This window comes from Rhipicephalus microplus, chromosome 2, assembly GCF_043290135.1.
Source record: "Rhipicephalus microplus isolate Deutch F79 chromosome 2, USDA_Rmic, whole genome shotgun sequence".
Lineage (NCBI taxonomy): Eukaryota > Metazoa > Arthropoda > Arachnida > Ixodida > Ixodidae > Rhipicephalus > Rhipicephalus microplus.
In genome coordinates, this window is record NC_134701.1 from 248,371,816 (window position 1) to 248,395,213 (window position 23,398).

Genomic DNA, 23,398 nt, shown 5'->3' on the forward strand with positions numbered 1-23,398 from the left:
GCTATGTGTCTTTGCGCTGCACAATCATTACTATTTGTTCAAATGTATGGGGAGCTTGTTCACACAGACGATTTGCTTTACTTTTTTAATGAAATGTTTCTGCCTCACTTGGGTGAATGTGAAAGCGTCCTATCAAGGAGCGGTAAGCATGTAGAACTGAGCTATATTACTTTATTTATTTATGTATTATTTATTTATTTATTTCTCCTTTTCTTCGTTTCTTTATTTTTTTGTCTTTCTTTCTTTCTTTTTTATTGCTTTATTTATTTCATGCTCTCTTTCTTTCACGAATATATGTGGTCATGAAACAAAATGACCGTCACAGTCGACATCAAAACATTTTGCCGCCTTTGGCAAGTGAGCAAGACTTGAAACGTACGTGTGTAAGTTGTGGCTACGTAACCAACATAAAACCGTATCACGCTACACTGTTTGTAGATAAAGGCACAGACTGTATATCCGAGCATCAGGTTTCGAAGTAAGCTACAGAGATTTCCCACCTTGGGCCCGGATTGTGCGGGCTGTGATCATTTTTACGTAAAGCACACATATGTGGCACGTAACCGGGTAGCTTGTGTTGAGGGCTAGTCTGTTTGCACAGTTCAGTCCAACGAATCGGGGAAACACTGTTCAAGCAAACCGTAAGGCACGGCCACGCACCGCAAAGAAAAACATTGGGAGGCTGGGGTCGTGTGAATAGGGGACTATAAGAGGAGAGGGGATAATAAAGAGAAGCGCCCGCTACGCTGTGGCCATGGTTTATGGTATGTTTGCACAGAATAACGTCACACATTGAGCGACGCGTGTCTGCATGCGTTCGATATACTACGACTTGCGCGGAGAATACAGAAACACCAGAAAGGAACTTCTGCAGAAAACACATAAAAGTGATTTGACGTGACCTTGAGTGAAAGTGACGTGCTCTTACGACACACACACACACACACACACACACACACACACACACACACACACACACACACACACACACACACACACACACACACACACACACACACACACACGCACGCACGCACGCACACACACGTGTGTGTGTGTGCGTCTAGTTTGAGCGACACAGGGGTGATTCTGCGAAGAAACGCCCACGTGGCGTTCCTATTATATGTGCATTTTCATTAGGCACCAGGAAGGCCACAGGATTTCCTCGTGTTAGTATAGTGAAGCCCGAGGCGACAAAGCAGCCACGAGATCATTATCGGCTCCAGCAACTCGTCGAAGGTCGGCTGCGTCTCAATGCACTGCCCCTGGTGGCGCTGCTATTCTGTCCCGTACAATCAGCACGTGCTATGTGCACTGCATTGAACGCAGCTTTCGCGTGCGTTGTAAATGCATATTGCACGCCACTCTTCCTTGCTTAAGCTGAACATCGTGTAAGCGGATATGCCTTAGAAGTTTGCCAAGCCTTTCCTTCCTCTTTCGTCTTTCTTTTTATCCGAAATTGTACATTATACGAGCCGACGGCTATAAATGTGAGCACGCACTTAGTATAGTTTTCCAAGCAACGCCAGCATCAATTGGCTAAGCCAAGCAAACGTATAATTTTTTTATACTCGCTTCAAGAGATAGCAAGCAGGTGTGATGATAAATAGTGCCTACACCGCATATGAAGCTAACCACGTATTCTTCAATGTCTCTTTCTCTCCCTTTTTCCCCCGTAATAGAGATGTCGCTCGCATTCGATATTCATGCAGCGGCTCTATAATATTTGTATTTTGATTTCCGGGATAATGCATTGGTTTCTCGCACGCTCGCAAATGTGTTTGCAGTTTTTTGTAGCACTTTTAGCCACGTGTGTAGCCGACAAAGCCTTTTCTTCTAGCTTTCTTTTAGTTGTTTCACTGCGTTTTTTTTTTCGACCACTGCTTATTTGTACCACTTGAGGTGCAGTTGCTTGTCCATAGCTTGGTGTAGCTGGAGGTTGTCATCATTAAAAAATGGTAGGATTGTGTTTGACCTAACTGTTTCTTCATTCTTACTATCCATGAAGTTGCATTGTGCACAAGAGACAAGCACGCAATATTAGGGGCGAAGCTCCTTATGGCGTGGCTTGTGCGTCCCTCGTAGTACGTAACCACCAGTGGCACATACCCGAAATAGCGGTCCTTACGATTTTTACTTCCAAGGTGGTTCCGGTGAGAGATTTCTTCTGTGCGTTGTTGAACAATAAAAGATAGTGCTCAATGCACATGTTAATGGCTGCTAAGGGGGAATGAGAGACAGGAGCATTCGGCCTTTAGGTAACGCGCACGCTGCGATCCCCATTAGCAGCTATTGGCATGTACATTGAGCACGATCTGACAAAAAAGGGTTGCTACGTTATACTCGCTGGGTGTAACCTCCTTGGTTTTAGAAAGGTTTAGCGAGCGTTGGGCCACATAGCCACGAATACAGTGAACTAGTATATACCATGAACTCAAGGTGGTTAAAGGTGGGAAGTAAACCCGAAGCGCAAGCCGTAAGAAAGTGTGCATGTGCCACCTCCCGTTTAGTCCTTGAAATGTCCGCTGGATGGCGGTGCTTCTATATGGATAATATATGATGAAAAGATGCGAGATGGTGGTACTTGGAGTGCTGAATAGATGGACGAACGGACACACAGACAGATGCATGGATGGACGCATGAACGGACGCATGCGCGGATGCATGGACGAACGCAGGGACGGACGGACGAACAGACCCACGCACGGACGGGTGGATGGACGCATGGATGGTTACACAGACGTATGCAGGAACGGACGGAAGCAAGAACGAATGGACGTACGAATGCTTCGCCCCACTCCCCATCATTCACTACGTGGATATGCTGCCATTTTGTTTTTCTTCAACGTTCATAGGTAACCAAGAACGGTTCACTCTTCGGTTCACATGAACCAAGTGACAAAAAAAAATATGATGTCTCAATTATGTGATATTAGTTACAAGCACGAGGGCAAGAAAATATATTATAAAAAATTTTCACAGACAGATTGGCGTTTCGGCGTCCTGTACGTGATTGTTTATTGCTCGAAGTTAATATCGTGAAAAGAAGGCCAAGAAGAGACACATTCGTTTGTTTCAATGTTGTCTCATCACCACAGTGGCAGTGATTCAGGCACGTAGCCAGAAATTTTGTTCGGGGGGGGGGGGGGGGAGAACCATTTCAATTTCGGGAGGGTCACCCCCCCTTAACATAGTCAGTTTTTTTGTTCTTTCCGTTGCTCCTGTGGTGGCGCCTGCTCCCACACCACCATGCATTCTTTAGCATATGGTTCTCTGGGTTGGCTATAATAACTAAAGGTTGATAAGGCGTAGGAGTCATTACGAGTCTAGGGCTTCTAGCTGCTTACTGGTTAATATCGAACACGTATTTATCCATGCTTGAGAGGACAGGACAAAGCCTCAAGTACAGAAGACAAGAAAGAAGAGAACAAGTGGTGCATTTTTTTGTGGCTGGAAAAAAAAAAACATGGGTATTGGCATTGGGAAGGAACCAAATGCATAAAAAGAAAGGTTTACTCACACAAAGCCAACGATAGATACATAGATACATACATACATAGATACATACATACATACATAGATACATACATACATACATACATACATACATACATACATACATACATACATACATACATACATACATACATACATACATACATACATACATACATACATACATACATACATACATACATAGACAGTCTGTATGTCTGTCTATCTATCTATCTATCTATCTATCTATCTATCTATCTATCTATCTATCTATCTATCTATCTATCTATCTATCTATGTGTTCCGGCCGATGCACAAGATGACTTGTATGTCTACTTCATGATATTACCTAAATATCATCTTCATACAGTATTTCGCTATGCCTATGAAAGGGGACAGCATGATACTGTCTTCTAACTTACATCACCCTTCATGTGGCATCAAGCAGGCACATACATCGAAAAAATATATCACAAAACATGTTTGTGCAGGTGGTGGCACAGGCATGTTTTGTGGCACAAAAAACCTCACAAGAATCGCCACCATTGCACCACTTACGATGGAGTGAAACAGTTAAGCAGGCTCACAACACGTTTCGACAGATATCTCGTTATCAACACACGCTTTCGCCTTTACTCTTTTTTTTTCTTTCTCCCTTAAGGCTCGTTGCGTAAAGTGTCCGTCGGAGAATTACGAAAGCCACACGCCGCTGGCGAATGCCGGGCACGTGCACCTTTTTGTGCGACAAGAGTCAAGTGTGGAGGCGCAGCTGAGAAGGAAAAAAAAAAAAATAGCTTGTCGGGTATGAGAGGGAGGAGAGTACAGTGTATATCGAGGGACATCCCGATGCGTCCTTGGGGTAGTCCGGTTCAGTTATTGATGGCCCGACGACAGGCGTCGAATCGCACTTGCAGCTCTGCCATCGAAGAAGTAAATTGCGCTGCCGAGGGAGAAAGAAAAAAAGTACACACGAAAAAACGAGAAAAAAAGGAAATAAGTGGCAGAAAGAAAATAAGAAGGAAGCAACCGGCTCTATGGTACTACCTTACGCCTTAATGCATTTAGGGACGTTTACTCAGCGAAGCGAATTTCAAGCCCAATAGCACCAGCGCGTGCTCCCTTTTCTTCGTTTTTTTTTCTAAAGCGCAGTGTTGTTCTCGTTTCTCGTCGTTTTGCCCTGTAGGCTTCTAGTGAAAACGCATTTCTTCGTCGTTTCATCCACGTTTCCACTTGTCGATCATGTCGGCAGCGGGTGAGTTATTCGAAAGTGCAATGTACGAATATACTTTTCTATTTTGTCAGAAGAACAATATATTAAGGTGCGTACGGGTTCACTTATGATTAGGTGGCTGCTTGTGTTTATTACATATCTTAAGGGAAGAAAATTAATTAGCCGAAAACTCATTGCGTCCCATGCAATCGCCTCAGACGGCTCGACGGCTAAAGCCATCTTCTGTTCGGTTCCCACACGATGTACTGGACTGGACTCCGTCGGCCTTTTTCGGAACGCGTTGTGCACTTATCGTGGTGTGGCACTGCCTCCAAGGTCGCAAGCACTTACCCTCACCACGCTTTGTACTTTCTCCGTGATTGGCCCACGATTGACAAAGCGACGATCTCCAGTGAAGAGATCATACGACGTTGTCATAATATGTGCTGCGTGGGCGCGAAACAGAAACTAAAAAAACGACAATAGTGTGCCGTGCGGTGGCGAAGAGGATGTGATGTGTGCGTGTATGTGCCGGGCGGGGCCTACGAGGAAGACGACAGCTCGTGAGGCGCGGCCTCGAGCGTGGGTGACCCGTGCCTTCGGGAGTGCGCGAGGTACGTCGTTCGAGGCAGGACTACCTCGTTGGGCGTCTGGCCCTTAGGTACGACCCAGGCCACGTCGCGACACTCGTACTAGCCGAGTGGACAGCTCAGCCTCCGCTAGACGACCGGTCTAGGAGAGCTGGCGCCTGGTTCCTGAACCTGTCCTTGTCCCGCTGGTCGTGGAGAGCTGGCGCCGGGTGCCTGAACCTGCCCTTGCGCCGCTGTTCCAGGAGGGCTGGCGCCGGGTGCCTGAACCTGCCCTTGCGCCGCTGTTCCAGGAGGGCTGGCGTGGGTTTCCGAGGCGGACTACAGGTGCTCAAGGGCACAACTCCCCGCCGCCGGAACACGTGAGTCGTCGGCTCCAGTTCGTCGACAGTGGCGCTGAGCCACTGGAGTTCGACGCGGCGACCCTGCGTCTCCCGACTTCGTCACTGCAGGTGACGACGCCGCCCATCGTCGACTTCGCCACTGAATGTTGCCGACGGGGCATCAACGACGGCCCAGGCTACTACCCCGACGACCTGAACTGTAGGCCGAACGTTCTACTTATTCATTTAGTTTAGCCGCGTGTTTTTGTGTTAGGAACTTCGTAATGTGTGGGTTGTCCATGTGTGAAGGGTACAATAGAAGTTGGACGTGTGTTTGTGTACTGGCGTGCTGTCTGATTCTTTCTGGAGCGGTCCTGCCCCAATAACATCACAAACTGGCGAGCCTGCCAGGATCCGCTCGTTAAACCAGGGAAAGAAGACAGTTTCGCTCGGGGCAGACACACGTTCAGACTGCACCATGGACTTGGAAAAACTCGCCGCTATAGGGCTCCAACTAGGGTTCTCGGGTGCAGAGCTAAACAAGTGGATTGAGGCCCAACAGGCTAAGCTAAGGGATGAGAGAGCTGCAGAGCGAGAGGCAGCCAAAGAAGCTGACGAGAGGCAGCGTGAAATTTTGCAGCTTAAGCTAAAGCTTCAGGAAGGAGCTCAGAATATGCCTGTAGCAGCTAATGACGCTTTGACTGCGCCCAGCACCTCCTCACCCCTCAATCCGCAGAAGTTACTGCCTGTATTTGACGAGAAACGCGATGATCTGCACGCGTATCTGCAGCGATTCGAGCGCGTAGCCACAGGACAGGATTGGCCGCAAGAAAAATGGGGTCTCGCTGTTAGCCTGTGCCTAACGGGGGACGCGTTAACCGTGATAGGCCGAATGACTGCCGCTGATTCGCTGGACTACCAAAAAGTAAAGAAAGCTCTACTGCAGAGATTTCAGTTTACGGCTCAAGGCTACCAAGATAAGTTTCGGAAAGCACGAGCAGCAGATGGTGAAACTGGACGACAGTTAGCAGCAAGAATTACCAGTTATTTTGACCATTGGATAGACATGGCAAACGTATCCCAAACCTATGAAGGTCTAAGGGATCACGTAATCTCTGAGCAATTTTTGCGTTGTTGCCATCCAAAGCTGGTTGTCTTCTTAAAAGAGCGAGAGTGCAAGTCACTAGATGAACTCGCTAATTTGACGGATCGCTTCCTTGAGGCGCAGAATTTGACTAATATAGGAAAAGGTCCTGACCCCGCGAAAGAATCCAGTGGAAAGCCTACCGAAGCGTCGCGGAAACCGCAACTCAAGTGTATCCTGTGTCATCGTTTCGGACATTTGGCTCCTGACTGCCGCAATCCACCTAAGCAGATGCTGAAATGCAAGTTGTGCGGTAAAACGGGACATGTCACAGAAACTTGCCGAAACCAGCATGGGAACAACAAACCGAGTTCTTCGTGCGCATTTAGCGAACCTGACTCTGCCCGGGCTGGTGCTAGAAAAACAGCCAAGCGTCCAGGAGGGAAGATTCCTTGCTCAAGTCACCACGACGACAAGAACGTGCAGGGTACAATACGTTTCCTGGCCGACGGGATGCCAGTGGTCGAAGGTCTGCTGCTAGGAAGAGAGGTTCGAGTCTTACGCGATACGGGATGCAACACGGCAATCGTCCGACGGGAGCTCGTTCCTGATGTGTGCCTGACAGGCAAGAAAATCAGTGTCGTTCACCTAGACAGGTCAACTAGCCATCTCCCGGAAGCTATTGTACAAGTCAACACGCCGTACTTCACAGGGATGCTGAAAGTGGCTTGTATGGATCAACCCCTCTATGACCTTGTGCTGGGAAATCTTCCAGGCGTCAGAGGACCATACGATCCAGATTCTGACTGGAAGCAGGCGACTCATACCCAGGTGGATGAGTTACCTGCGCAAGCACACCCGACCAAGTCACCTGTCACCTCAAGATCTGCTTCGTCAAGCGTGGCAAAAACCAAAGCCAATCAACAAGGTCAAGAAAATATCAGGCCTTTGTACGTGTCAACAACGCTCTTACCTGACGTTACCAGAGCCCAACTCGCCGAGGAACAGCGAAATGACCCGACACTCAAAGCTGTCTTTGCTAAAGTGAATAAAGAATTCAAATCGGGAAAGGGCCACTGTTACGATTTCATCGAAGATAAAGGATTGCTTTATCGACGCTACCGCCTTGCCACTGGCAGGACGTTTAAACAGCTGGTCACTCCGAAAGCGTTCCGGGTAGGCATACTGGACATTGCTCATGGCAGTATCATGGCGGGACACCAAGGCATCAAAAGAACTACTGATCGTGTCCTAGAAGAATTTTATTGGCCTGACCTGAACGGAGACGTAAAGCGCTTTGTCAAGTCTTGCGACAAGTGCCAGAGAACTACCCCTAAAGGAAAAGTTGGAGTCGCACCACTAGGCAACATGCCTCTTATCCGGACACCTTTTGAAAGGGTCGCGGTTGATTTAATCGGCCCATTTTCACCAAGATCGGACCGTGGGAACCGATATGTTCTGACACTTATCGATTTTGCGACTCGCTACCCTGACGCTGTAGCATTGCCCGCAATCGACGCAGTTCACATTGCGGAAGCACTCATCGAGATTTTTTCCCGCATCGGCTTGCCAAAGGAAATCGTCACCGACCAAGGGGCAAGTTTTACCTCAGAATTAATGAACGAGGTTAGCAGGCTTCTCTCCGTGAAGATGCTAAAGACAACCCCATATTATGCGATGGCGAACGGTCTCGTGGAGAAATTTAATGGCACCCTGAAGACAATGCTAAAGAGAATGTGCCAAGAGAGACCTCGATCTTGGGACAGGTACCTAGCTCCGCTACTCTTTGCATATAGGGAAGTTCCACAGACAAGCCTCGGGTTCTCTCCGTTTCAGCTCATTTACGGCCGCCACGTCCGAGGACCGCTAACCGTGCTGAGAGAACTGTGGACAAATGAGGGGCTAGACGCAGAAACGCGGACGACTTACACCTACGTCTTTGATTTGCGCAATCGCCTAGAGGAGACTTGCAAGATAGCTCATGAACAGCTGGAGAAGGCTCGTGTGAAGCAGAAAACCTATTATGACAGGAAAAGTCGCCCTAGAAAATTATGCCCAGGCAACAAGGTTTTAATTCTGCTCCCGACTGACTCCAACAAGCTGTTAATGCAGTGGAAAGGGCCGTTCCAAGTCATCGAACGGAAAAATGATGTCGACTACGTCATCGATGTGTTTGGGAAAAACAAGATTTTCCATATCAACATGCTCAAAAAATACTTGAGTCGCGCATAACGGCCGTTTAGGTAGCAACGTGGTTCTTAATACTACTAGGCCTCAGTCGTGAATAGTTGACTCCTAGTTGCGACATAGCAACCCTACTTGTACGGTAGTTTTCCAACCGAACTGTAAGCAGCCTTCTGTGAACATTCTGCTACTATGTACATGCGACCCCTAAGACAATGCAGTGCAGTGCAGGGACCGTGCAGTGACCGTGCAGTGCAGTGACCATTCGTTCGCCCCGCGCCCTTGTAGTAGAATAGTTGCAAACAACTTTCTCGGAAAAGGGGGTGATGTCATAATATGTGCTGCGCGGGCGCGAAACAGAAACTAAAAAAACGACAATAGTGTGCCGTGCGGTGGCGAAGAGGATGTGATGTGTGCGTGTATGTGCCGGGCGGGGCCTACGAGGAAGACGACAGCTCGTGAGGCGCGGCCTCGAGCGTGGGTGACCCGTGCCTTCGGGAGTGCGCGAGGTACGTCGTTCGAGGCAGGACTACCTCGTTGGGCGTCTGGCCCATAGGTACGACCCAGGCCACGTCGCGACACTCGTACTAGCCGAGTGGACAGCTCAGCTTCCGCTAGACGACCGGTCTAGGAGAGCTGGCGCCTGGTTCCTGAACCTGTCCTTGTCCCGCTGGTCGAGGAGAGCTGGCGCCTGGTTCCCGAACCTGTCCTTGTCCCGCTGGTCGTGGAGAGCTGGCGCCGGGTGCCTGAACCTGCCCTTGCGCCGCTGTTCCAGGAGGGCTGGCGCCGGGTGCCTGAACCTGCCCTTGCGCCGCTGTTCCAGGAGGGCTGGCGTGGGTTTCCGAGGCGGACTACAGGTGCTCAAGGGCACAACTCCCCGCCGCCGGAATACGTGAGTCGTCGGCTCCAGTTCGTCGACAGTGGCGCTGAGCCACTGGAGTTCGACGCGGCGACCCTGCGTCTCCCGACTTCGTCACTGCAGGTGACGACGCCGCCTATCGTCGACTTCGCCACTGAATGTTGCCGACGGGGCATCAACGACGGCCCAGGCTACTACCCCGACGACCTGAACTGTAGGCCGAACGTTCTACTTATTCATTTAGTTTAGCCGCGTGTTTTTGTGTTAGGAACTTCGTAATGTGTGGGTTGTCCATGTGTGAAGGGTACAATAGAAGTTGGACGTGTGTTTGTGTACTGGCGTGCTGTCTGATTCTTTCTGGAGCGGTCCTGCCCCAATAACATCACAGACGTCATGATATGTGACGTGATGAGGACGCCATAGTGACGTTATGATGTCACCAAGTTTAGTGATCGACGCAATATTTTGACGTTATCACGTGATTCTTTTTTTTAATCACTCGCGCTGACGCCGAAGCGGGTAATGCCGATGCTCAATTCTTGTGTTTTCGAAAGCATATAGGGCTTTTGCATTAATAAAAGCTATTGAGTCTGGCCTGTGAAGTATCAACCCTATACGTTCATATTCAGTACAGTTGTGGATGAAACGAGTGTTCAGTTTGCTTCGATACGAAAACACAAATTAATATGTCGTAAACTAAATAACTCAAGTTTGGGCATGGGCGCGGCCAGTGGTTACGATAGCCCCCCGTTAGGGGGTCCTGTCAGTAGTCCTCAGCCCCGATTAAAGTTCACCACCCGTCTGTCTGTCCCTCAGGTTTGGGCATGTTGGTTTTCCATCTCAGCCTCTAGTGCACAGCGTAACACAAGGAAGGGGTGACTTCCTCCTTTTCCACCCACTCTTTGCCTTGTTCCAGACTGAGAAAAACGAAAGCTATGCAAGTACGTTAGATATATATTTCATGAATTTTCGATGGAGGCGAAAATGCTGTAAGCCCCTGTGGACAGATTTGGGTACACGTTGAAAAACTCAAGTTGTCGAAATTTCTGGAGCCTGCCACTACGGCGTCTCTCATAAACATGTGGTGGTTTTGGGCCTTTAAAACCCACATATCGATCAATCAATATATTTCATGAAATTCCGTTCATCACTTGGTATAGGCTCAAGGTATAGCATCATATGACTTTTTTTTTTTTTGCGAAAGTGTCGGCGGCTGCATTGCTGGTGGGCGTTTAATGTAATTTATTTTCATAAGCCGCGTTTCGGCAACCTGACTACAAAAGCAAACACGCATAGAGTCATAGTAACGCTCGTGCTACGCGTTGTGACACGCTACTGCACACCAGTCACGTTGCAAATGACAACGGATGGGCTTGATCAAGTTTGGCGCGATTAAACTTCGCACCTTTTCTGGGCATACTGTAGATTAGCGAGCACGCGGCAACTTCCAGTGCTTTCAGTGGTGACCGCGAAGCCTCCTGTGGCTTTTGTGCACTCTTTGTGAGCTCAACCTAGTCGGGTAGTTACGCAGGAAACAGTAACTTGATGGTGACGATGCATCAAAACACCGGCGCACCCCAAGGGATTCGTCGTCTGCGTGCGGTTTCACGCAACACCGTTGGTTGACGTGTCGCTATCGCTAGAATGTGAAAAGAGCGGTAGCAGCGCACGGAGGCGCCACCGTATGTGGTCTCTATAGAATTGCACCTCTGTCACGTTCAAAGAAATAAGGAGGAAGAAAGATCGGGGGGGGGGGGGGGGAAAGCAATGGAGGATTGTATCAGTGATTAAAATGAAAGCCTCTTCCGTTTTTTTTTTTTTGAGCCTGACGGTTGTGCAAGGTAGCTTGTAGGGACACGCCACTCAGTTACTTCATATACCGATACGAAAAGCATTAAAAAAAAACTCAGTGTTTTCTCGCCGATTGAATGAATGGTGCCAGCGTACGTCGCGACACTGCTGCCTACTGATTATGTTCCTACAAGTTACGCACCACCCCCGTAAAAGTATCCGGAAAAAATATTGAACTCAACAGAAGCGTGCAGTTATCAGTATAAATAACAGTAGATCCGCCTACGTCATTTATCATATGTGGCAAATAAGTGTTTAGTAGGCCCAGTACAGCTGCTGAAATTCGTGCATGCATGTGGGACGTGCGATTTAGGGAGAACGTGCCCAACACCCGAAGACGGGGGCTTAAATGTGCGTTGTCAAGCAATTTATTTTGTGCCGCTAAATGCATGCCCAGGCTCGTCATTCATATCCTCGCAAAGTTTCTGCTTCATAAACATAGAAAGGCAAGTATACCACTACACTCATCAGTCTCACTTCGCATTAGTGGTGGCATTGTGAAGGAAAATATTTCAACATGTTGAAAGAAAGGCAGAAGATTTACCTGGGCTGAGCTTCGCCTTCAACTACAGGCGTAGAAAAAAAAAGAGGCTATGCGCATGGACACGCAACAAATTTCACTTTTCAAAGGCGGCCGTGCGTATAATTAAAATTTTAGACAGGGCTTGGTGTGAACGATCGAAAGCTGCGTTTTTGCTTTGTGAACGGTCGCTCGTCACGCCGTTGCATGTAAGCCCGCAAAGCATGCGTTTCATCACTTTAGATGAGGATACTCGGAGAGCGTGTGTTCTACACGTTATTACATAGTTACGACAAAAGTTGCACGGACCACTGCTCGCATTAAAGGTAGCGAACCCCGGCCATGAGATATACGGTGAGCTTGTATTGCACTGAGAGAGGCGTACTGCGAATCACCATGGTCGCAGCGAAAGGGAGTGGCGTGGTACAATTACGTTTGTCCTTGACGTGACATGTAGCGTTGGGGCAGTCGCGCAGCATTAATTCCCATGCTTCGACCGCATACCTATCATATTCTTTCAGACGGGAAAAACCACCGAGGGTTGTAAAGATAAGGTTGTGCCAAATATTTGCATCATATGAGATGAACATAATTTGTAATGGAAGAAGCGTCTCATATATCCGCACAATGTAGCAGAGAAAGCCGATGAGTAAGCATGACAACGTGACAGGTGACCGACCATCCATCGCGCCGTGTGTGGTGACATTTGACCGACGCGTTCCGCATACTCTAGCCGGACATTAGTAACCCGCACCTATTGAAGCATGTTGTTCATGTATTGTAGACTGCTCCTCTGTGTAGCTTTTGGCACAGCCCACCCTAGCTGGAGTTCACTAACCCAATGTTTTCTTACGCTTCAAACAAAACAGGAAAAGAAGCCCTGTGGTGGCGAAGGTTTGTCGCTACATGGGACATGAATTCAGCGAGACGAATTACACGTATAGCCACTGTGAAAGATGCCGCCCTGTAGCATTACTAACCCTCTGTCGTATCGAAGTGGTTACGTTGCTAGATTGATAACACGAAGGCCATGGCATCTAATCCAGGCCACGTCAGCCGTATTTTGATGGAGACGAGCACGTTTGTGGCCCGTGAAACTAGATTTGGGTGCACGAAGTTCAGGTGTTGGAAACTTCCACAGCACTCCAATACAGCGTCCCTCACAGTCATATTGTGGTTTTCGGACGCAAAAACACAACGATAAAGAAGTGAAGTTTAAAAAGCTAACAATGAGTGCCTTGGCAGGAATATGCGCAAATTCCGGTTGTCACCATATAAGTATATCTCATTGCTTTCCAATAGAGGTTGGGGGTGCAGCGCTGTGGTTTCGTACTTTTGCTTTCGTCTGCGTCAAGCATGTATTTATTTATTTAATAATTTATTTATTTATTTATTTATTTATATCATACCCACAGCGCCACGTGGCAATACAGTACGCTGTATTGTTTCTTGTTTTTGTCTTTGTTTTATGTTTTACTAAAGAGACCATATTTTATATTTATTAGGTGTTGTTACATGTCTCATTCTGTCTCTCTCTCTCTCGCAGCCGTGTCAGTGTCGGTGTCCGCTTGGACGCTGGTGTCCATCTCGCTCGAGAGGTTCTTCGCCATCGTTCGGCCCCTGGAGTCTCGACGGTGGCAGACCCGGTCACACGCCTACAAGGTCATTCTGCTCGTCTGGCTCTGTTCCATGGTCACCATGCTGCCCATCGCTGTCCTCTCGCAGCTGGTGCCCCTGCGCGGAGGTCAGTGCCTTCACGTGTCTACTTCCTGCTGCACGTATGCGCGCTCTTGCGCAAAATGAAACGTAGAGGGGGCGTTTATAGTTTATCTTGACATTAAAGGAAAATGCTGTACGTAAAGAGGTACGCCATTGGCTGACATTTACGACGTAAGATGTTTGTGTGGGCGTCCCACTCCAAATGTCTGGGCTTCTGCGCAAAACGATGCCTCGAGGGTCTGTACCCCGTTTCAAGGTGACACTTAAGGAAGAAAAAAGTATACAGCGGCTGATACTTGATATCTAAGGTGTTTGTTCAGCCGTTTTTGAATGCACGTTGTCAGGGCCACAGGAAAACGATGAAACAGATAAATAAAGAAAAAAAAGCGTGCCGCTATATGGGAAGTCAAGTTTTGAAAGCTACTTTTCTAAACCAAATAATTACACGATATAAAAAGAAAACACTGGAAGTAATATGAACCCTGAAACATTGAGTGGGGTATTGTTATCTAAAAATAGGGACCAAACTCGTTAGAATGCCTTTCTAATTGCACTTCGAGCACTTGTGTCTTACATCTGTTCATTTTCGACCTATAGCGCGGTTATGTCAGAGTGCTATTTCTACCTTGATGTATGGGTCTCTCCGTAACGGCGTGCAAATTCGTGGGAAACGTATTTTCTTTGACAGCTGCTGGAATTGTAAAAATAATGTACAAGGTCGTTTTTCGAAGGTCGCTGTGCGTGAAAGTAAGTGAAAGAACGAAAGTGCTTACAGTCCGCGTTACTTCTTTCACGCCCACATTAGTATTCGTTACCGTTATTTTCTGACGAGTTGTTTTGTTAGCATCGTCCCCTTTCACATGGACGTGTTAGTAGTACACTTATCTTAGTTTTTTCACTCGTTCACGTTGACAACCCTAGCTGTTCCACCAACAGCACTTCGGGTTGGCTGCATGCAAGGGTATACATTTCAGAAACTTATGTGGTCGAAGTAATTTGAAGGCCGTCTCCTAGCTCTTAACTGTGTACCTCGAAAATAAATCGCCGTTTTTATTATAAAAAGTGGCTAAATAAACAACACTAAATTGTTATACCCCTATAGCTTAGAACTCCAAACACAAATGCACTTGTACAAGTATGCTTCGTTCACGTGCCACTGTTCAAAGGGGAATATACTGAGACTCGTACGCGGGCTTCTCCTTGATTGATTTGTGGGGTTTAACGTCCCAAAACCACGATATGATTATGAGAGACGCCGTAGTGGAGGGCTCCGGAAATTTTGACCACCTGGGGTTCTTTAACGTGCACCCAAATCTGAGCACACGGGCCTACAACATTCCCGCCTCCATCGGAAATGCAGCCGCCGCAGCCGGGATTCGAACCCGCGCCCTGCGGGTCAGCAGCCGAGTACCTTAGCCACTAGACCACCGCGGCGGGGCGTGGCTCCTCCTTGTCAGATCGGCAAAATCGTCATGTTGATTATGCCGCACGAACTTCTCAAACATCACCGAGGTCCCGCGAATTGTCCCGTATCAATCGGCGTTACACCTAACATGCGCGGAAGCGGAAGCTGCAGATCGCGCTTCGAAGCATTTACCGGCAGCACGATGCCGTTAGATGTTTCGAAGCCGTTGAATGTACACCACGTGGCAGTGGCTTAGCTTCAGGCTCCTCTTACACGGCGCGGTGATTTCGTTTTACGTAGCCAGGCCGTTTCGTAGTAAAGACATAATTAGTGGGCGTGGGTCGCTACCGTCGATGTGTGGTATTTCGACGCGCAGCGAATGATCGAACGGCTGCATATGTGCAATCCAAGGTGACGTAACGCCGCAGGGTGGCACTGTCGCGATAATCCAGTCGGAGTGTATGGACTGCGATCCTTGTGTTGCCATGGCGGGACTCGCAGCGACCTTGATCATAGCGAGCTAGCTGAGGGGGCACTGGCTGAATCATACCTGCAAAGTGACCCGCTACTTCGAGGGCTCCTTCGCTGAAACGTTTAGTGATCGCATAGGTTCAATCATTGTCAACGAAGCCTTTGATGGTCGCCAGACACCGGCACTCTGTTCGGTTGCGTGTTCAGCAGTGCTTCAGGATGATCTGCATAATTACACTCACCAGACGAGATAAATACAGTGTGCTTCGCGCAAGCTTGCTTCGCGCAAGCTTCGTAAATGTGGCATAATGTTTTAAAGATAACACGAACATCAATGCCGGAATTTCCCGAAACCTCCGAACTCTGACAGATGTATCACTTACATAGGGGCGGGGACACCATGACACATCGACTATGGACAAGGAGAGAGTATGATAAAAGGATAAAGGAAAGACAGGGAGGTTAACGAAATGAAGAATCCGGTTTGCTACCTTGTACTGAAGAGCGTAGATATTTCGTGCAAACGCTATGAGGACACTGCATTTACAACAGAGAAAACACGAGGTCTAAAAGTGTTAACCGCGAGTGACGTTGTAAATGTTAGAGAAAAAGGACACATGAGGTGTGTGACTGTGCACTTGTATAATGCGAGGGATGACTGGGGGAGGAGGAGAAGAGAGGGTGATGAGTACCAAGAACGCAGTGTAATTATGCACGTGATGAGGTTGCTTACTTGCCTACGGCGGCTGCTGAAATGTGACTACATCGTCATCCTTCAGTAAGGATTGCATAAATTGATGGTGCAAGGAAGATTGAGTGCGCCGACTGACACCCTCTCACTGCCTTCTCGGCTGTAAGTTGCGCAGTGGTAACTCTTCAAGATTACCAAAGTGGTGGGCATAGCTAGCGTAAACTCTCATTCATATGACGTCAGATCAATGAGAAAGTGGAATAAAGTGGTTTTACTACCTTTACGTTCCCACGATATAATGAAGACTGATTTGACATGTCTGCCCTCGTGTTAGTCGTAGACGACGTTGATTGATATGTGGGGTTTACGTCTCAAAACCACCATATGATTATGAGAGACGCCGTAGCGAAAAAGCTCCAGTCGTAGACGACGTGTAGCAACCCTCAAATGCAGTTAGATTGCCATAAAATGAAGCCATTACTCTTAAAGCATCTTTCCTCATAGCAACCCAACAGCGAACGTTGATTGATTTATTCACGTTTTACACAAGAAAACAAAAGGAGGGGGGGGGTGTCATACGGAACCGAATAGTCATTCTATTCTCGTAAGCAGAGGTCTTCAATGTTTCATTCAGCAGATGTCTCTAAATATGTTATTTTCTTTAGGCTCGTAGCAAACGAGTCATCACTAAAAACTGTGCAACAAAAGATTGCGCCTGTTTAAAAATGGTGATGTGGATTTTGAAACACTTAGGTGTAGCGTGAGCTAGGAAGACGAAAAAAAAATTTGGCAGATCCCTTGTACAGAGGGAATCGATGATATGCGAAGCACGAATGAGAAATGTTGATACGTTACTATAAAATCAGCACAACGTTACGAGGTGGAGGTAAATGATGGCGCACATGGCTTCCGTGTCATGATTATCATGTTTGGATGTGTCGTTTACCTTCGTCATCTATTCACGTCACGCTATACCAAAATTAGTATATGTGGAGCTAGCCAAATGGCCGGGAGCACGCTATGAGCGTGGCATATTGTCACGTTCCTACATGACACGCGTGTCAGGATTCTCATGTTCGCACCGGTCAGATACTTCGTCATCTATTGACGTCACGTAACACCAAATTCGGTTTATATGGAGCTAGCAAAACGGCCGTGAGTGCATCATGAACGGCCGAATACACTCCAATGTAGTATTGACGTGCGCCAACGCTGAGCACAGTGACTCTACGCCAGCAAAACGCGAGCATTCGATATATTCTGACGCCAGGTGCGACCGGCGTGACCGGCGCGACCAGCGTCCGTCGGTGCGGCCCGACGGCAACCGACGCGAAATGTGACATGCTGCAATTCGCGCCGATGCGTTACCCAGACAACACTGCGTCTCTCTCTTTTTGTGACAGAGGGACGCCGGACGCTCTGAAACGCGCATGCGTCAAAAGCAACGCATTGCGGCGGGCGCCTGCGAGTATATCCCCTTCAGGCGCGAATTAAATCTGGCAACGTGAAAATTTTTTTTGGTTCATAATTTCAATATTTAAGCCTATTAAAGTAAGAAACTCGAAACAAATGCAAAATATGTTTATTGGTTCAATTTTTGCTCAGCGTCCACATTTGTGGACATTGCGCCTCAAAGCAGTAATATTAGTGAAAAGCGACAAAGAAGAAAACACGCTTTCCATTTAAATTCAAAATAACTTCTTTCAAAGTAATGTTGAGAGAAGTTACCAGGAAAAGTCTATTTAGTGTGGAAGAGGTAGAAGCAGTCATTCTGCGATGTCAGGCAAAGAAAAATGTCACACTCGCGGCTCTTGCATGAGCATCCATCCCTCCTGCAGCGTTGTGCGTTGGGTATGTTCATTTGCTGTGGCCAGTGCTGGATGCCGTCATAGCGAAGAGTGCTCACTGGCAGGGGTGACGCATTGGGTGCCTTCCTTTTCATCACCTGGGGGTTCTCACTGCTTGGTGGCCCACGCTTTTTCTGGGGCTTGTTGACGCTCAGCTGATGATGATGATGATGATGACGATGATAATCCTTGATAGTCTGGCGCACACCCACAAAGGGGGATCGGCCAAGAACCGGGCGGCAGGATCTTAACTAAAAGGCTAATGGTTTTTCAAACAAAACGTAATTTTGTGTTCTCTTCATTCTCTTCCTCCTTTTCGTCGTCCGAAATGTCTCCATCGGAAACATCTCCATTGGCTATTTTTTAAGGACGTCTTCTGCTGTTTCACCGTCGACTTTTTGTCGTCTCGATGCATGATCTTGAACTCCTGGTGACAAAAATTATTAACGTAAACATCATTTGATGCTGCCGGAAGTGAAACACAGAGAAATAGCAGCCTTTCAACAAAGGAGGCACTGAAGCGCAGTGTCCACGTTCGTGGACGCGAAATTTAGCTGAACCTCTCTGTCATTACAAATGATTTCCTATTGCCAAAATATTGTTAAAAGGCATGCGGGATATCTTAGTTATTACTGACAAATGCAAAATTTCACGCCATCCAAAAAGGTACGAAGTAAACGATAAAAACATAAGATCCACCTACGCGTCCCGCCATAGAAAGTGGAGGCGTCCATTTTGACTTTTGTTTACAATGTTATTTTGAACCAGGTGCAAGAGATGGCGCCACGCGTCCTTGCAGCAAGATGCAGAGGTTGCGGGAGCATTGTTTGCGCGCGAGATTCAAGACCTATTTTCGAAAGACCTAGGTGTGAACTTGGCGTCCACAAATGTGGACGTTGCGCCTGAAGGGGATATGGCAGGACCGGTGCATGGCGTGGCAACGCCGGCGTGACCCAACTAAATGAACGCAGGTGAGCACGCGCACCGCGTCACGTCGAAATGTATTGGCGCCTTGACTGTGGCATATAGTCATGTTCTCACATGACGCGCATCTCATGATTATAATATTTTCACCAGTCACATACGTTCGTCATCCATTGACTTCACGTAATAAAAAAATTGGCATATGTAAAGCTAGCGAAACGGCCGTGAGCGCATCATGAGCGTGGCATGTAGTCATGTTGTTACATGACACGCATCTCATGATTAACATGTTTGCACCAGTCACATACTTTCGTCCCCCATTTGCGTACCGTAATACCAAATTTGATATATGTGACGCTATTGAAACGCCCGCGAGCGCATCATGCGCTTGGCATGAAGTCATGTTGCTACATCACACGCATTTCATTATTTTCATGTTAGGGTCTGTCGCTAGTGTTCGCCATGCAATCATGTCATACCGTACCAGTTTTGCAACATGCCATGTGAACGAAACCACCGCAACAGCTGCAGGACCATGAAATGTAAATCATGTAATTTATGACACACAAAAAGGAAGGGCATCGCAGTGAGTTTGTTGCTTTACCAGGTTCTGACACGTGTGTGAGCGAATGGAATTCTATTCAGAATTAGTGGAGTAGAAAAGTGGAGTAGAAAACGGGAGTAGAAAAGTGTCATCGCAGGAACGACGTGTCAGGGTCTCAAAACCGCCATTGTCCTCAAAAACTTCCATGGCCATAGCCCGACAGTCAGTCAGTCAAGAACTTTTTTAAATGGTCCGGAGGAGTTTAAGCCACCAGGGTGTCCACGAGGGACATTCTAGCGCTCGCTACTGTAGACGACGCCCGAGTTAGGGCGAGAAAGTGGTGGCGTTCCGCCAGTTCTTGGGCCCTCCGGACTGCCTTTTGTTGGTTTCTGACACTTCAAAAATTAAAAATTCAGGACAACTTCCCGGAAGGGAACCGTGATGGGATACAAAGAAGCAGCACTGCACACGGCGTTGACCCGACTGAAACGGGCGTGGACGCGGGTACTGGATAGATGGTTTGAAGCAAAACTCGGTGCAGCGTATGCTCTAGTAAACGTTTGTTTGAAACGCAAATACATGGGAGTCGTGTTGGGTTTCGTGTAAGCTTCATCGCAGGCAAACGAGCCGAAGGATTGTTTCCACTCGATGTGTGGCCGAGCGTTGCGGGCGGTGGAGAGAGTGAAGCTAGAGAGAAAGGTGTTGCGAGTGGGCGGAAGAGCCAGAAGCTGTGGGCGTTGCGGTGAGCGTGCTTCGGGTGGAAGAGATAGTGACATCAGCGTGCAGCTGCGAGGGAAGCGTGTGCGGGGAGCGAGACGTCAACGCGAAGGTGTGGCGTTACCTACTTCGCACCGCCCCAACACCTGCGGCGAGAAGAGCACATTGCAGTGCGTTCATATGAACGCACGTACTTACGGCGTTACACACGTGAGTCAAAGAACTGGATTGGATTGGATTGGAGAAACTTTTATTTGGTCCTCCAAAACACAGATCACTGTGTTGCGGGCAGCTCCCTCGTGGGGACTGAGATGCCAAGCTCCTCAGCCGCCTCGCGGGCTTGGTGGACAGCCCAGAGCTGATCTGCCAAGGACGAGCTGCGGATTGCCGCCTCCCATCTGGCAAAGGTGATGTGCGATAAATGAGCGAATTTGGTGCACTGCCAGAGCATGTGTTCTAATGAAGCTATTTCCCCACAATGTGGACAAAGATTACTTGGGTATAGGTCAGGGTACATGATGTGTAACATTTTCAAAGTAGGGTACATCCGCGTTTGCAAAAGCCTTAATGTAAGTGCTTGGGGCCGGGTTAGATTTTCGTGAGGTGGAGGGAAAATCCTTCTAGACAGGTAGAAATGTTTAGTGAGCTCGTTATATGTTGTAAGAATTTCCCGGTTATCCCTTTCACCGGTAGAACGCATCCCCGGGGAGGCGCGGTTGGAGAGTTCTCGCACCGCCTCGTGTGCTGTTTCGTTGAGATTGGGAGGGGAATCGTTGATTTGTCCAAGGTGAGCTGGGAACCAACTCAGAAGATGATGTGTTATGTTCTTGCCTTGCAGTATTTTCAGCGTTTGTTCACAGACCGTCCCCTTGGCGAACGCCCGTAGTGCTGCCATGGAATCACTGTAGACGACTTCAATGTTATCCATCTTGAGTGCTAAGGCGATGGCCACTTGTTCCGCAATGATTGGGTCTTTCGTCCTGACCGTCGCTGAGTTGACGACATGGCCAGCCCCATCGACTACCACTGCCACAAACGCTTTCCCATTGGCGTAGGAAGCCGCGTCAACAAATACGACCCCTCGTTCCTCGTTTGAGACTTGACGAAGTATAGTCCTGGCCCTCGCTACTCTTCTTCCGACGTTGTGTTCTGGATGCATGTTTCTCGGTATAGGAGATACCGTGATAGTCTCCCTGATGTTGTCAGGGATATCATTGTAATTGCGTCTGATTGCTATTGGGTGTTGGCCCAGCTCCTACAGGATCATTCTCCCCGACCTTGTAGTAGATAACCTTGCAAACTGTGCTCTCTCTTGGGCTTCTGCTATTTCTTCGAGCGTGTTGTGTATGCCAAGCTCAAGCAGACGCTCGGTGCTGGTATGTATGGGTAGGCCCAGGACATTCTTGATAACTTTCCTGAGGAGCACATTCAGTGTCTCGGACTCTGCTCTTGACCAGTTGTGCATTGCTGCCTCGTATGTGAAGTGACTTAGAACAAACGCATGCATCAACCTGATGAGGTTGTCTTCCTTGATCCCATTTCTTTTGTTGGCCACTCTGCGTATGAGGTGCACCGCACTGTCTGTTTTCCGAGTTAACTTGGCTATAGATTTGCTGTTGGTACCGGTAGACTCTATCAGCATTCCCAGGACTTTGATGGAGTCGACCCTCTGGATGGCATCCCCTTGATTTGTACGGAGATGGATGTCTATCTGGTTTAACGGCTTCCATCCCCTGGGCTTCGGTCCCCGGCGTGCAGTCCGATAAAGCAAAAGTTCTGACTCACTCGAGGAGCACTTGAGCCCGGAAGGGTGAAGGTAGTCTTCTACGGTGTCAATCGCCTCTTGCAGAGCGCTCCCAATCTGCCCCTCGCTTCCACCTGTGCACCAGATGGTAATGTCATCTGCGTAGATGCTGTGCTTCAATCATTCAATGCTCGATAATTTCTTTGACAGTCCAATCATGGCAATGTTGAACAGCATTGATGAAATCACTGCCCCTTGTGGCGTGCCCCTTGCTTCTAGTTCAATTGCTGCGGTCTGCAATCTTCATCATATCTGCAATCTTCATCACGGCTTTCCGATCTGTAAGAAAGGACCATACGTAGTCATAGAAGGCTTTCCCTAGACCAAGCTTGGAAATTGCTTCGAGTATGAATTAGTGGTGGATGTTGTCAAACGCTTTTTCTAGATCTAGGCACAGAATGGCTCTCACGTCTCTGGTTTCATTGTCAATGACCTGGTGTTTGATAAGCTTCAATGCATCTTGTGTGGATAGCCCTGCCCTGAATCCAACCATATTGTGTGTATATATGTTGTTATCTTCGAAGTACTTGTTTATCTTGTGCAGTATGGCATGTTCTGCGACCTTGCCGATACATGATGTCAAGGATATTGGCCTCATGTTGTCCAAGTTAGGGGGCTTTCCTGGCTTAGGAATAAGGATCGTGCTGGCCAGCTTCCACTGCTCTGGCACCCTGCCTTCTTTCCATGCTGAATTGATCATATCCCTCAGGGTTTCAATTGAATCGTCATCAAGGTTACGCAGGGCCAGTCAAAGAACTGCTTCGCATCCAAAAAATTGAAGAAACGGCACCGTATAAACAAAGCTATAATGCTAAGACAGCGCCACCCTTCATAAAGAATTAGAAGCGGAAGCGTTTGCTCTCCCTTCTCTACTCCCTCCTACCTGTACGCCCATCACAGAAGGAGCCGTGCCCTACATCAGCTATAGAAGCATTGCTTGTACTCGCCGCAAATAAATTAAGGCGCTGACACACGTGCTCTAAAAAAAAACTTTCTCACTTTGGTGGCCTCCTGTGGGAGCTTCCTCCTTGATGTTTGAGTCAGATTGGTAACGTTGTCTATTGTTTATTATTATTATTATTATTATATTGTTATTATTATTATCATTATTGCCCAGTGCGTTTGCAAAAAAGTGAGATTGCTTTGAATTAACCATGATAAGG

General features: G+C 47.9%; 1 protein-coding gene and 1 long non-coding RNA gene across 11 annotated transcripts in view; one reads left to right on the forward strand and one right to left on the reverse strand.

Moving 5' to 3' along the window:
- Positions 1-23,398, forward strand: part of LOC119170175 (cholecystokinin receptor type A) — a 282,014-nt gene that overhangs the window by 188,676 nt on the left and 69,940 nt on the right. For all 10 annotated transcript variants that reach the window (XM_075878795.1, XM_075878762.1, XM_075878768.1 and 7 more), the window contains exon 2: positions 13,660-13,857. In XM_075878795.1, the coding sequence (XP_075734910.1) occupies positions 13,660-13,857 (198 nt within the window). The remainder of the gene's footprint in view (positions 1-13,659; positions 13,858-23,398) is intronic.
- On the reverse strand, positions 17,965-19,132 carry LOC142776016 (uncharacterized). The gene is made up of 2 exons (XR_012887230.1): positions 18,950-19,132; positions 17,965-18,673 (listed from the first exon to the last, which is right to left on the reverse strand). It is a non-coding gene; the product is annotated as an uncharacterized LOC142776016 (long non-coding RNA).